Below are 14,334 nucleotides of genomic sequence, written 5' to 3' on the forward strand. Positions count from 1 at the left end.
GTCTTTCTTTCTTTGAGCTGAGTCCACATCAGCCTGCTCAGATTGACATTGAAGATCCCAAGGCAGTGTCTGAAGAAGAGTTGAGAGATTTCCTGAACTGCTAGCATCACAGACCGATCAACCATACATTCACCAAATGAATGTCTGTTGGATTTTAAATCTGCGATGTACCAAGCCATGCTTCAGAGTAATTTACTGCTCAAGAAACACCAATTAGCTGTTTCTTTTAATAATTTTGCTTTGTCTAAGGAATGGAAATAACATTTATTAATGTTAAAATTTCAGGCATCGTTGAAATGGGGCAAAAATTGCCAAGACTACAAGATTGCAGCAAAGGCATCTACTGGTCACTTTGAGCATCATCCTGCTGTACTGTTCAAAGCACAATGGGACAAGATACCTCAAACCCTAAAAGAAATTGCAGGAATGTAGGAGCCGCTCTAATTAACAAACATCTTTCGCTGTATTACTGTGCATTCAGAGTGCTGTGCAGAAGACTAACTCCCCCTCACTTCCATTACAGTGTGACTGACAAGCTGGCCGGGATTGCCTTCACGCTAGGGTTCTCAGAGAGGCATAAGAAGAGTCCTGCCCATCAGATTTCAGTGGTTGCTGCCGCAACATCTCAACAAACACTCAATGTTGTGGTGAAAACTCCAAAGGTATTTCTCATTTCACTAACATTTCCTCTGCAAATTTTCTCCCCTCAGTATCTGTCGCTAGGCACTGTCCAGAAGCCTTCACCAAGCAGCCACTCGTGATATGAGGCCTATTGTTAGCAGGTGTAACGCCTACAAGGGGGTTGACAGAATGCAATCTTGCTCTCGTCTGATTGGATGGACACAACTCCATTGGGAGCCAATCTTGATCCCTCCCTGAAACCAATTGTAGTGCCCAAATGGCAGCTGGAGTCCTGTACACAAACCTGGAATAAAAACCTTAAACGCAATCTGTAAAGTTTAGGCATCTACAGTGGCTCAGTGGGTAGCACTCTCACCTCTGGGGCAGAAGGTGATAAGGTCAACGTCCACTCAAGAGAGTTTAGTGCAAAGGTCAAATGGCACCCCCAGTGCACAGCTTGCCGGAGGTGTTGTCTTTTGGATTAAAGTGAGGCACCAGCTGCCTTCTCAGGTGGATGTAAAAGATCCCATGGAAATATTCGAAGAAGAATGGGAGAATTTTCCCTCGTGTCCTACCCCTCAACCAACATCACAAAAAATCAGAGTATCTGGTCATTATAGCGTTGTTGGCTTTGGGATCTTGCTATGCAATAAGTAGCTGCCCACAAGTACATTTCATTGGCTACTTTGAGATGTCCTGAGATTGTGAAAGGAGGTAAAGAAAGGCAAGTATTTCGTTTCTTACCTGATCAGATCAACACTGGCAGTCGCTGGATGATATAATCAGGAGCTGGAACCTTGGCTGGTTTGCCCCTCATTAAACCGAGGATTCTGCGCTTTTGATCTGTACGGCATAAGCTCCTAATGGATAAACTCACTGAGCAAGGCAGGCCTGCATCCATACGTTTTAGTGATAAGATTCCCCCTGTGAAATTGCTTTTTGAGAAACCTTAAATGCACTTTATTATGTGCGGGTTTAGGATTTCAATGCATCATTGCATAGAGGAGGTTTCCAGTCTCAATACTCTAAATCTATCATGACACTGCTTCTTTTCTATTTAGCATGTATTCAGTCGCCAAGGTCTCCACATCCCAGCACCGTTACCTTTTAATGTAAACTCTCCCTCAGTGCAGAAAAGAGGATTACTTGTCTTTGTGGATTTACCTGCCATGGTTTCAGCAACGTTCACAGGTACATCATCTTGTTTTCTCTACTTTTACATCGGACATCATTAGACAGCTGAGTATGCCAAATGAAGCGTACCAGGGACCTCTCGGCTCTGTGTCCAACTCTGGGCACCATTTAAGGCAGGATGTCAAGGCCTTGGAGAGGATGCAGAGAAGATTCACTAGAATCGTACTGGGAACGAGAGACTTCAGATCTCCGAAGAGGTTAGAGAAGCTGGAGCTGTTCTCCTTAGAGCAGAGGTTAATTAAGGGACGATTTAATAGACATGTTCAAAATTATAAGGGGTTTTGGTAGAGTAAATAAGCAGAAACTGTTTTCACTAGCAGGAAGGTTGGTAACCAGAGGGCTCAGATTTACAACAGGTGCCAAAAGAATCAGAGAGGAGGTGAAGAGATTTTTTTTAAGGTTGTTCTGAAATGAGCTGAACTGAGTGAAAGGTGGAAGCAAACTCAATGGTAAATTTTGAAAGGGAAATGCTTTCGTACTTTGAAAAGAAATATTCTCCGGACTCTGGGGAAAGAACAGAGGATTGGGATTAATTGGATAATCCTTTCAAAGAGCTGACAAGGGCCATGCCAGGCTGGATGGCCTCCTTCTGCGCTGTAAGGCTCTATGATTCAATGGCCTGAGTTTTTCAGTCAGCGTGCTGGGTCGGGCCCGACACATCGGCGCACAAAACGACGGATGATGACACCAGGTGTGCGTCCCGACATCATCGCGACGTTGCGTTTGGCGGGCGTGCGCCAGTGTCATTGTTAACGTTGCCCGTCCAACCTGAAAGCTGGCAGACAGGCGTTTTTTTAGGAAACCTCATCCTCCAGCGGGATGAGGTTTCCTAAAGCTTTTATGAATCGAATAAAAACGTTTTGTGAAATATAAAAACGCGTCCCATCTCTCGTTGACACAGTCGCATGAGCGGACATGTTTAATTCAAATTTTTTCCATTTATTTAATTATTTCAATAACAATTCAATCTCCCTTGAGGGAGCTCCGTGCCTCAGGGAGATTGGAGCGCTCTTTCACGCGCATGCGCGAAAGCGCGCTGGCCTCGACTCTCCCCACCTCCCCCCCACCCGCACAGGTAGCGTTGCGCTACCGCTCACGTCTTACAAGGCCCGCCCGCGTAAAATGGCGGCGTGGAGCCGATCGCGGGCAGCGGTCAGCTCTGCGACCACCCCCGCCCACTCCCGCCGACTGAAAAATTCAGGCCTACATTTTCTGAAATGATTAGCTTGGTAATGGCTAGGGTCCCACCGTCACACCAGCTCATTAATTGGTCGGTAACTAATTACAGAGATTTTCCAAGCACTGATTATTATGATTTTTGTTTTACAGCTGAATGCACAGTTGTGCAAAACACTTTCACCCCATTTACCAAGGACAGTTTTGAGTACCAAATGCCTGAAGGCTGTGCTCATGTATTGGTCCAAGATTGTACCCCTGAACTGAAGTTCATCGTACTATTAAGACGCAGTGCAGAATCACTGTTTGTACAGCTGAATTGTCCTTCTAGGTAAGGGACACTAACGTGTTCAGCAGATAAGAAGCATTCAACAAGGTCACACTTTTGATAATGCACTATCTTTTTCTTTTTGAAAAGTGCAATAGAAATGCAATCGACAAAAACAGGAAAAATCCAATTGTTCGTCAATGGGACCAAGGTGTCAATCGCAAGCCTTCCATTTACAGGTCCAAGTACGTAACTTTGCTTCTTCAAGATAAACGTTGAAAGTCTCACACAAGCTTTCAAAGTGTTGCAGAAAAGGGACGTAAGGTTGATCCCTTTGTGGAAGAATACAGCAGGGAGCTATTGTCCCCCATATTTGTACCCCCACACTCCTCTGTCGGCAAGAGGAATATGTCCAGGCATTGAGCCTTTTTTGAATTAAATAAAGGCATGGGGGATAATGATTCCCTGGCGCATTCTCTATGGCAACATCTCGACCAATCACAGTCAACTTGCCAACAATCAGCACCCTTTTCTCATGCAGTATAAATTGTTGCTCCCTTTGAAATTTGACATTCTTGCATCTATCCTGGTAAGTGCAAGACGAAAAGCTTCTCTTTTTTTCAGCAATACTCAAGTCCTGTACTACCAACTGACTGTAAGGACTGAGTTCTGAGGAAAGATCAGTGTTAATTATATATCGCTTTGGGGTTAATTGTATTCTGGTTGTGGGCATTAATTGTGCTCATATCCATGTATAAAGGAACAGGGTGAAAGAGAGGTTGTTGGTGTTGATCTGAAGGTGCATGATATGTAATATTTGTCTCTGTAAATAGCAGCTGTAAGTGTATGAAGACTAGGCTTCAGTTCAATCCTTCACTGCCTGGCTGTGTGAGTTGTAACCATTAAAAGATAGCAAGTGGAGTTGTCAATGCTGAGCATTATTTCAATGGCTGATGATTGCAAGACAAGACAAGACAGGTATAAACTGCTGAAGAGCAATTCAGAAGAGCTTTCAACTAAAACTCAATGGGCAGATCCCCCCCTTGGATGTGTTGGAAAGGGAAATCAGACAGGATGGATTGTGCCCTGTGTAAGGAAGGACTCCCGGTTTACAGTCTGTTTAATTGAATGGGTTGGAATCAAGATGGGCTGCTTCCTAATAGGCCCGTGATCCACCCAGCCAGATCCTTCTACATCACCTGCATCCAGCTAATTTAATATAGACAATGGCAATCACAGGAAAGTGCCTGTTTGAATAGTAAGATTGTGATTAGAGCCACCTATACCATTCCCACAAGCAGTTATAATGATTGCTGTTTGGCTTTAAGTGGAATTTAGTTTGAACGTGTGGGCTGAGGGTTCCCCTGCTGGCTCCATTGGTTTAGGCAATGACTGCCTCATCCATGTTGACAGCGAGGTTCCCTCATCTGCATTCAAATGTGAGGAATTGCCACTTGGCCAAGACACTTCAGGGCACCTGCATTCCCAGGAATCTCTCGCTGGTTTCAGAAAAGGCGGGGGGCAAAAAAAAGCCTGCCTTTGACAAGTTCCCCAGGCAAGGCTTCATCCCTACAGGGAGCTCAGTATCTTCAATTCGCCAACCACTGTCCCATCACTTAAAGTTCTGCAATGGTGACGCTCAATGGTAGAATATACCTCAAGCTAATTTTACAGTAAACCACAGAAGTATGACCCAATATTTGAATCATTCAATGTTTCTGTCCAACAGCTTCTGAATTGGCTTTCAGTGTTGCAGTGTGCTCATTGTGAATTCCAGTAATTGCATTAGTTCGATCAGCCATCATCTTATTGAATGGCGGCAAAGGCTTGAAGGGGCCGAGTGGCCTAATCCTGCTTCCAATTTGTATGTTCGTGTGTTCATGTTCAGTGTCCACTTCGCATTGCAAAACGTCAAACTTAATTTTGGATTAAATTCTCTTTCCCAAATTCAAGGCTCGTGCTGATTTGTCTCTAACGGGAAGCAGAGCTCCTGAAACTCACATCGCACTCTGACCGACTTGTGTCTGACTTTGTCTAACGCTGACCTTGACTGTTACAGGATCCTTGGTCATCGAGAGAAGTGAAAATGGGGTGAAGATAAAAGCGCTAGGGATCGGTCTTGAAAAGCTCTTCTTTGATGGCAAAGAGGTCAAGGTGCTTAACATTCCCTGCTGTTATCTCCTTTTCAGATAAAGAAAAACCTAATTTTAAAAAATTTAAATCTGAGCTCCACAGGAATCTTATTACGAAACACCAGAGAGTGCATTAGCTGGGTTGACACTTCAGTGCAGTACTAAGGGAGCACTGCACTGTCAAAGGTGCTGCCTTTTGGATAACTCAGGGAACTGAGGGCCCACCTGACATCTCAGATGTAAGGTTCCATGCACTATTTGAAGAACAGCAGGGCAGTTAGTTCCCCACTGACCAACATTCATCCCTCAACCAACATTACGATCTATGTCCCTTTGCAGACGCTTAACATGGTTTTTTTTTGTGGGACTGCATTTCACGCAACACAACAATGTCTATACTTCAGAAGTTCTTCATTGGTTGTAAAGTGGTTTGGAATGTCCTGAGGTTGTACAAGGCACTTTATAAATTAAAGTCTTTCCTTTTGTCTTTTTTTCCTTACCTTCCATCATAGACTCCTGCCTGAGTTGGGTCAGGCACATTAAGCTGCCCCAGAGCAGAAATGGAGCAGTAAATAGACCAGAGTGACCTTAACTTCTACTGGGCAGGGAGAGTTAAAATCACCCTTCTCATAGCAACTTGAGCGGCCTTGAATGGAGGATCATATTGTCATTGCATTGAGCTGCTCTTTTCTCTGTCTCCCTAATCCAGGTTGCCGTGGGACCATGGATGGCTGAGAGTACTTGCGGATTATGTGGGCGAAGTGATTCCCAGAGGAAGACTGAGTATCCACAACCAAATAAACGCAGCACCGACGAAATTCTCAAATTTGCACACTCGTGGTTACTGCCAGGGGAAAACTGTACAGATGGTAAAGGAATACATTCCAGAGTCTTCAAATAGGAATTCAAGCATTCTGGGATCTTTCAGACCCCAACCTGGTAGAAGTTTCCCACATACTTACTAACAGACCCTTTTTGAATAATTCGGACCAACGTGCCTGGATGTGATTTCCTTCCTTAAAAAGGCTTTCGCTTTTTGACTTTATCATTTTCCTCGAATCTTTCACCCAAAGTGGCTGCACAGATAGCAGATGCATTGGCTGTGAGCTTCCAAAATTCCCCAGATCCCGGAAAGGTCCCAGCAATTGGAAAACTGCAAATATAGCACCGTTATCCAAGAAAGGAGGCACACAGAAAGAAGGAAACTATGGATGAGTTAGCCCAACATCTGTCACTGGGAAAACGCCAAAAATCCATTCGTAAGGAAGTGGTAGCAGGACATTTAAAAATAAAAATACAATCAGCAGAGTCAACATGGTTTCATGAAAGAGGAACCATGTTTGACGAATTTATTGAAGTGCTTTGAAGATGTAACAAGTAGGATGGATAGAGGGGGACCAGTAGATGCAGTGTATTTGGATTTCTAGAAGGCATTCGATAGATTGCCACATAAAAGGTTACTACACAAGATAAGAGTTCATGGTGTTGGGGTTGATACATTAGCCTGGGTAAAGGATTGGCTAACTGACAGGAAACAGAGAGTTGGGACAAATGAGGAAAGCTGTAACTAGTGGGGTGCTGCAGGGATCAATGCTGGGGCCTCAACTATTGATGATCTGTATTAATGGCTTGGATGAAGGAACAGAGTGTATTGTAGCCAAATTTGCTGATGACACAAAGGTATAGATGGGAAAGCAAGGTGTGAGGAAGACACAGAGGGCGGGATTTTCTCAGCCCCTCCTGCCTGCGGGATCTTCCAGTCCCACTGAAGGCGACGGGGATTTGAATGGCTTGCCACGTCCGCCAGGAGGAAACTGGCCCCAGCGGAGCCAGCAAATCCCAGCCAGAGTCTGCAGAGGGATGTAGATAGGTGGATAGGCAGATGGAGTAAAATGTGGAAAAATGTGAGTTGTTCACTTTGGTTGGGAAGAATTGACCATAAAACCATAAGACGTAGGAGCAGATGTAGACCAATCAGCCCATCGAGTCTGCTCCGCCATTCAATGAGATCATGGCTAATCTGATCATCCCCAACTGCAATTTCTTGCCTTTTCCCATAACCCTTGATTCCCTTACTGATTAAAAATCTGTCTATCTCGGCCTTGAATATACTTAATAACCCAGCCTCTACACCCTCTGTGGTAAAGAATTCCACAGATTTACTACCTCTGAGAGAAGAAATTCCTCCTCATCTCTGTTTTAAATGGGCACCCCCGTACTCAGAGATTATGCCCTCTAGTCCTAGACTTCCCACAAGGGGAAACAACCTCTCAGCATCTACCCTGTCAAGACCCCTAAAAATCTTATATGTTTCAATACGTTCGCCTCTCATTCTTAACTCCAATGAGTACAGGCCCAACCTACTGAACCTGTCCTAATAATAAAATCCCTCCATCCCCGGGATCAACCTAGTGAACCTTCTCTGGACTACGTCCAATGCCAGTATATCTTTCCTTAGATAAGGGGACCAAAGCTGTTCACAGTATTCTAGGTGTGGTCTAACTAGTGCCCTGTACAGTTTTAGCAAGACTTGCCTATTTTTATACTCCATTCCCTTTGCAATAATGGACAATATTCCATTTGCCTCCCCTAATACCTGTTGAACTTGCCTGTTAGCTTTTTGGATTCATGCACAAGACTCCCAAATCCCTCTGTGCCGCAGCCCTTCTGCAGTCTTTCTCCATTTAATTTTTTAAAAATTAATTCATGGGATGTAGGCTTCTCTGGCTGGGCCAGAATTTATTGCCCATCCCAAGATGCCCTTTGAGAAGGTGGTGCTGAGCTGTCTTCTTGAACCGCTGCAGCCCATGTGGTGTAGGTACACCCACAGTGCTGTTAGGGAGGGAGTTCCAGGATTTTGACCCAGCGACAGTGAAGGAATGGCGATATATTTCCAAGTCAGGGTGGTGAGTGACTTGGAGAGGAACTTCCAGGTGGTGGTGTTCCCATCTACCTGCTGCTCTTGTTCTTCTAGATGGTAATGGTTCTGGGTTTGGAAGATGCTGGGCAGAATTTTGCCCTCGGATGGCGGGCGGGCCCCACTGGCTCGGTGGCGGGCGGGCAGCCGCCGAAATGGGGCCGGCTACCATTTTGAGTGGGCGGCCTTCCCAACAGGAAATGCTATGTGCTTCCTGTGCGGGGGGTGAAGGGATTCCCCATCTGTCAAAGTGCGCTCTTTCACACATGCGCACACTGCTCCCTGAAGCAAAGTGCTGTCTCAGGGAGTTAACTGACAGGTGAGAAAAGTTAAAAAATAGAGAAATATTAAAAATTATTAACATGTCCCCCTCATGTGACAATGTCACACGAGATGGGACATGTTAATAAGAAACACATAAAGTTTATTAAATTTTTTTAAAACGGACATGAAACTTCATCCCACCATGGATGAAGTTCCATGAATAACCTGGAGCCCGCTGGGGCTCCTGGCCTGCCCGCCAGCCTTAAGCTTGGCCGGGCAGGGTCTTTAACAAGGTTAATTAGCCTGTCAATGGCCTCAATTGGCCTTTGACAGGTCAGCGGGTGGACAGCTGATTTCGCTGTCTGCCCGCCTTCCTGAACATTTAAATGGACCGGGATGACGTTGGGGGTTCCTCCCGATGTCGGTTCCTCCCGACATCATCCCGCGTCATTTTCCTCTCTGCAAGCAGGCCCTGCCCCCAAATCGCCAAGGGGAAAATCCTGGCCGCTGTCTAAGGAGCCTTGGTGAATTCCTGCAGTGCATCTTGTAGATGGTACACACTGTTGTTACTATGTGCCAGTGGTGGAGGGAGTGAATGTTTGTGGATGTGGTGCCAATCAAAGGGCTGCTTTGTCCTGGATGGTGTCAAGCTTCTTGAGTGTTTTTGGAGCTGCACTCATCCTGGCAAGTGGGGAGTATTCCATCACACTCTTGACTTATGCCTTGTAGATGGTGGACAGGCTTTGAGGAGTCAGGAAGTGAGTTACTCATCACATGATTCCCAGCCTCTGACCTCTCTTGTAACCACAGTATTTATATGGCTAGTTCAGTTCACTTTCTGGCCAATGGTAACCCCCAGGATGTTGATAGTGAGGGATTCAGTGATGGTAATGCCATTGATCATCAAGGGGCGATAGTTGGATTCTCTCTTGTTGGAGATGGTCATTGCCTGGCACTTGTGTGGCATGAATATTACTTGCCACTTGTCAGCCCAAGCCTGGATATTGTCCAGGTCTTTCTGCATTTGGACATGGACTGCTTCAGCATCTGAGGAGTTGAGGATGGTGCTGAACATTGTGCAACCATCAGCGAACATCCCCACTTTTGACCTTATGATGGAAGGAAGGTCATTGATGAAGCAGCTGAAGATGGTTGGGCTGAGGACATTACCCCTAGGAACTGCTGCAGTGATGTCCTGGAGCTGAGATGACTGACCTCCAACATCTACAACCATCTTCCTTTGTGCTAGGTACGACTCCAACCAGCGGAGAGTTTTCCCCCTGATTCCCATTGACTCTAGTTTTGCTAGGGCTCCTTGATGCTACACTTGGTCAAATGCTGCCTTGATGTCAAGGGCAGTCACTCTCACCTCGCCCCAGGAGTTCAGCTGTTTTGTCCACGTGTGAACCAAGGCTGTAATGAGGTCAGGAGCTGAAAGGCCCTGGCGGAACTCAAACTGGGCGTCAGTGAGCAGGTTATTGCTAAGCAAGTGCTGCTTGATAGCACTGTTGATGACCCCTTCCAATACTTTACTGATGATCGAGAGTAGACTGATGGGGCAGTAATTGGCTGGGTTGGATTTGTCCTGATTTTTGTGTGCAGGATATAGTCCTGGCTATTGCAGGGTGTGTCCCGCAGAATGAGCAATATCTCCAGACCTTCCAATGCCTGTCGTGACATTGAAAGTTTTTTTGCCCCCATCCTGATTTAGTATTTCAGACTGCACCTAGGGTGCTGCCATACAGTTTTGGTCTCCTTACGGAAGGAGGCAGTATAGAGAAACTTCATTAGGCTGATTCCTGGAATGAAAGGGCTGTCTTATGAGGCAAGGTTGAGCAGGTTGGATTTATACTCATTGGAGTTTAGAAGAATAAGAGGTGATGATATTGAAATGTATAAGATTCTGAGGAGGTTTGTCAGGGAAGGTGCTGAGAGGATGTTTCCTCCTTTGCAGGAATCTATAACTAGGGGGCGTTGTTTCAGAATAAGGGGTCACCCATTTAAAATGGAGATGAGGAGGGATTTCTTCTCTCAGAGGATCATTAATCTTTAGAACTCTCTACCCCAGAGAGCAGTGAGGGCTGTGTCATTGAACATATTCAAGGCTGATTTAAACAGGTTTTTGATCAACAATGGAGTTGAGGTTTACGGGGGACAGACAGGAAATTGTAGTTAAGGCCACAACCAGATCAGCCATGATCTTGTTGAATGGCAGAGCAGCCTCGCTGGGCTGAATTGCCTACTCTTGCTCCTGTTTGTGTTCAACACTATTATGGTGTTAGTCTCCCTCTGGTGTCATGCCTATTGGGTTGTGTGATCCCTGATGGTGCATGCTGGAAATGATGGTGGAGCCGTAGGGACAACAGAGCAAAGCCCAATTCAGACCTTGAGCAATGACTCACTCCCTACTGGAGTCACTGGATTGCAATCAGGAATTAGGAAAAGCGGACAATTTCACCTCTTTACCTGAGGTGGGAGGGTGAGGTTGAGCTCAGCGATAGCACCCACCTAGTTACGAAGTCAGCGCAAGCAAGAAATTGGAACTAGAGCCCTCCCAGTCTGTACGACATGCTGAGTTGCTGGCTGAACCACTTCAGGTTCACAGTTTGGCTTCCGGCATCCAGTGTGGGGAGTCAAGCACCCTCAGCTATGGAATATGTGCAGAGGAAAGCTCCATCTACATAGTCCCAATAATATACCTCAGTCTGAGTTTCATCAGAACATTCTCCTACTGAACTTCCTACATTCTCTATCCTCCGTGAATAAAATTACCAAGTTAGGCCTAGAAATTAATGGACAACCATCTAATCGTAGTCTATAATTTTAACGCCGGCATTGATTTGTTTGCTTTGAATGCCTCCACTAAAATAGTGCACAATGTGATGTCAAAGCAAAGTATTAAGCAGTCCCCTTTAATATTTCTGTCAGTCATTTCTAGGTTTGATGCTGAATTAAGAGGAGCTTTCCACTGTTCTGTCCATAGCCCAAGGAATTCAGCCTGTCGAAATTCTATTACAGCAGCACCTCCCAGGCTGAGGTTTCCCAAAGCCTTGGAGATCTTTGGTCTGGTATCAGTGAACCAGGAGATGGCTTAATTTGAATCTTGTGGCAGGATCTTCCAACTCTATCTAAAGCTGCATGGATAATGTAGATAGGGGAGGGCAGGAAAACAGCAGGCATGGGACACCTGTTTGAGAATGGCACAGTTAGCACCTTCTGGAGCTGCCCAAAAGATTTAGTATTATTCTGCAATTTTTATCTTGTTGACTGCAACTGATCACATGAGGCAAGACTGCCCTATTTAACCTCTCATCCCCACTCCCTTAGCAACGCAGAATACCCAGAATGCTCTGGCTGCCCTCTTGCCTCTTATTGCAGAGCAATGTCATACTAATGCACCATCATTAGCATCTCATTTGAATACATCTCATCCAAATATGGGAAGTCCCGCAAGTGTCAACAGGCCCCGGGCAGCTAGCAAAACGTCTCCAGCCCAAATAACCAAGATCAGTTAACTAGAAAACTTAGGCCTCACAGATGACAGAAACAGCCTGTGGATACCTGGAATGAATGGCTTTCTTATGAGGAAAGGCTGGACAGACTGGACTTGTTTCCACTGGAGTTTAGAAGAGTGAGGGGTGATTTAATTGAAGTATACAAGATCCTGAACGGCCTTGACAAGGCGGACGTGGAAAGGATGTTTCCTCTTGTGGGTGAGTCTAGATCTAAGGGGCCCTGTTTTAAAATTAGGGGTCGCCCTTATAGGACAGAGATGAGAAGAATTTTTTTCTCTCAGGCAGTTATGCGACTTTGGAACTCTCTGCCTCAGAAGGTGGTGGAGACGGACTCATTGAATATTTTTAAGGCAGAGGTAGATAGATCCTTGTTAGGCAAGGGAATCAAAGGTTATCGGGAGTAGATGGGAATGTGGAAGTCGAAACACAAACACATCGGCCATGATTTTATTGAATGGTGGAGCAGGCTCGAGGGGCCGAATAGCCTACTTCTGCTCCTATTTTGTATGTTCATATATTGTCTATAATAATAACTGTGGTATTTATCTAACTCTTGTCTTACCATATTTTCAGCTTGTAAACTGACGAAAAGAACCGTGAGACTAAACAACACAGTTAACATACACGGACAGGAATCCAAATGCTACACTGTTGACCCGGTTTTAGGCTGTCAGGCTAGATGTTCACTGCTGGAAACAGCCCCAGTTGTCTACGGCTTCCACTGTCTTCCAGCCGGTATGGTTCGCAGTTTGTTTACATAGCTATGTTATCCAGGCTCCATTATAGTGGTGGTGAACCAGTTTGAAATCGTAGCCATTATAGAATAGAATCAGGTGGCACAGGAGGAAACTGTTTGGCCTATTGTGCCTGTGCTGACTCGAGCCATCCACTTAGACCCACTACCCCCTGATTTTTCTTCATAGCCTTGCAAATTATTTCTCTTCAAGTGTACTTCCTATTCCCTTTTAATGCACTTTGTTAACATAGCCCCATTTTGTGGAGCAGAGGAAAGAGTTTCCATTTATATAAGCACCTTATCTAGAACTGTTCTAAAGCACTCCAATCCAAAATAAGGCTATATTCATCATGTGTCCATGGGCAATACTGAGCAATTTATTTGCATCTTCTAAAAAAGTAAATAGTTTTGTATCAGCTGACTCAGCTGGTAGTACTCTTACCTCTGAATCAGAGGGTTCGAGGTTCAATTCCCGCTCCAGGACTTGAGCATCTTTAACCAAGGCCAATGCTCTGTAGCAACATTGGTGAAATACTGCATTGTTGGAGGTACTCTGGATGGTAACGCAAGGGTCCTTCCACCTATTCTATGTGGTTTAATCGGATGTTTTGACACTCCTTGAAAAAAAAGCAGGGAGTTCTCCATGTATCCTGACCAACATTCCTCATTAATGATTAAATATACAGGAAGAGTTTTGGAACACTTCTGAGAGACGTGACAACAAGCTATACTCATGCAAGATGTTCCTTGTCTTAGTAACAGCAGTCCATTATAACACACTGGGTAGCTTTCCCCCAGGCCAAACTAAACATGGTTTAATATTTTGCAGATTCTCATGCGAATCCTAGCGATGAACAGCTGATATCTGCCAACTTTGGTCAGAAGAGTGAAGACTTGACAGGCACTGTTGAAGCCCACACTGCCTGTTCATGTCCTTCTGAATGCAGCTAAGCAAATAACTGGAATACATGTCTATTTGAGGCAAAGGCCTATGGCTAAATACCTGTATTACTGCTGCAATTAAAGCGATAATGACGTGATGATATAATGCCACATTCAACAACTTTTTAAATGAATTTGTTTTAGATGCACTGAACTGTCATTTATTGTTCTCAATAAATCAGCTTTTAGCAGGCGTAGTAATTTATCATTCAGCATACAATTTGTATGTTGCACAAAATAAATTGTAACCTTAAAAAAAATAGCTTTGTTTGCAGAATGAAGTGCTGAGTTAGATAAACGCTGAAGTATTCATGCTTCACTCGGGTTGTTTAACAGCTCAATTGGAAGAGACCATACTTATGCCTTAGTTATACACATCAGAAGGGTCAGGTCTGTGCTGTTAGATGAGGTGACAGTGCTGGGTGTTCCCGCGCTAATGAGGAGACATTCTGGTATACGTGTGTGGATATTCAATGAACCCAGGGTGAAACTTATCCACCCCTGTACATGCCGAGGAATTATAAGGCAAGAAGTTAACTTACATAGCACTTCTTCCAGCCACACTTTGC

General features: G+C 44.9%; 1 protein-coding gene across 1 annotated transcript in view; it reads left to right on the top strand.

Annotated features, from left to right (window-relative positions):
* Window positions 1-14,017, top strand: part of LOC144692165 (vitellogenin-like) — a 102,003-nt gene extending 87,986 nt beyond the window's left edge. The window contains exons 27-35 of the mRNA XM_078560683.1: window positions 286-428; window positions 524-662; window positions 1,683-1,812; window positions 3,145-3,322; window positions 3,410-3,504; window positions 5,319-5,413; window positions 6,101-6,260; window positions 12,661-12,822; window positions 13,653-14,017. Of these exons, the coding sequence (XP_078416809.1) occupies window positions 286-428; window positions 524-662; window positions 1,683-1,812; window positions 3,145-3,322; window positions 3,410-3,504; window positions 5,319-5,413; window positions 6,101-6,260; window positions 12,661-12,822; window positions 13,653-13,774 (1,224 nt within the window). The 3' untranslated portion in view covers window positions 13,775-14,017. The remainder of the gene's footprint in view (window positions 1-285; window positions 429-523; window positions 663-1,682; window positions 1,813-3,144; window positions 3,323-3,409; window positions 3,505-5,318; window positions 5,414-6,100; window positions 6,261-12,660; window positions 12,823-13,652) is intronic.
* Window positions 14,018-14,334: the final 317 nt, after the last annotated feature.

Source organism: Cetorhinus maximus, chromosome 17 (assembly GCF_964194155.1).
Source record: "Cetorhinus maximus chromosome 17, sCetMax3.hap1.1, whole genome shotgun sequence".
Classification (NCBI taxonomy): domain Eukaryota; kingdom Metazoa; phylum Chordata; class Chondrichthyes; order Lamniformes; family Cetorhinidae; genus Cetorhinus; species Cetorhinus maximus.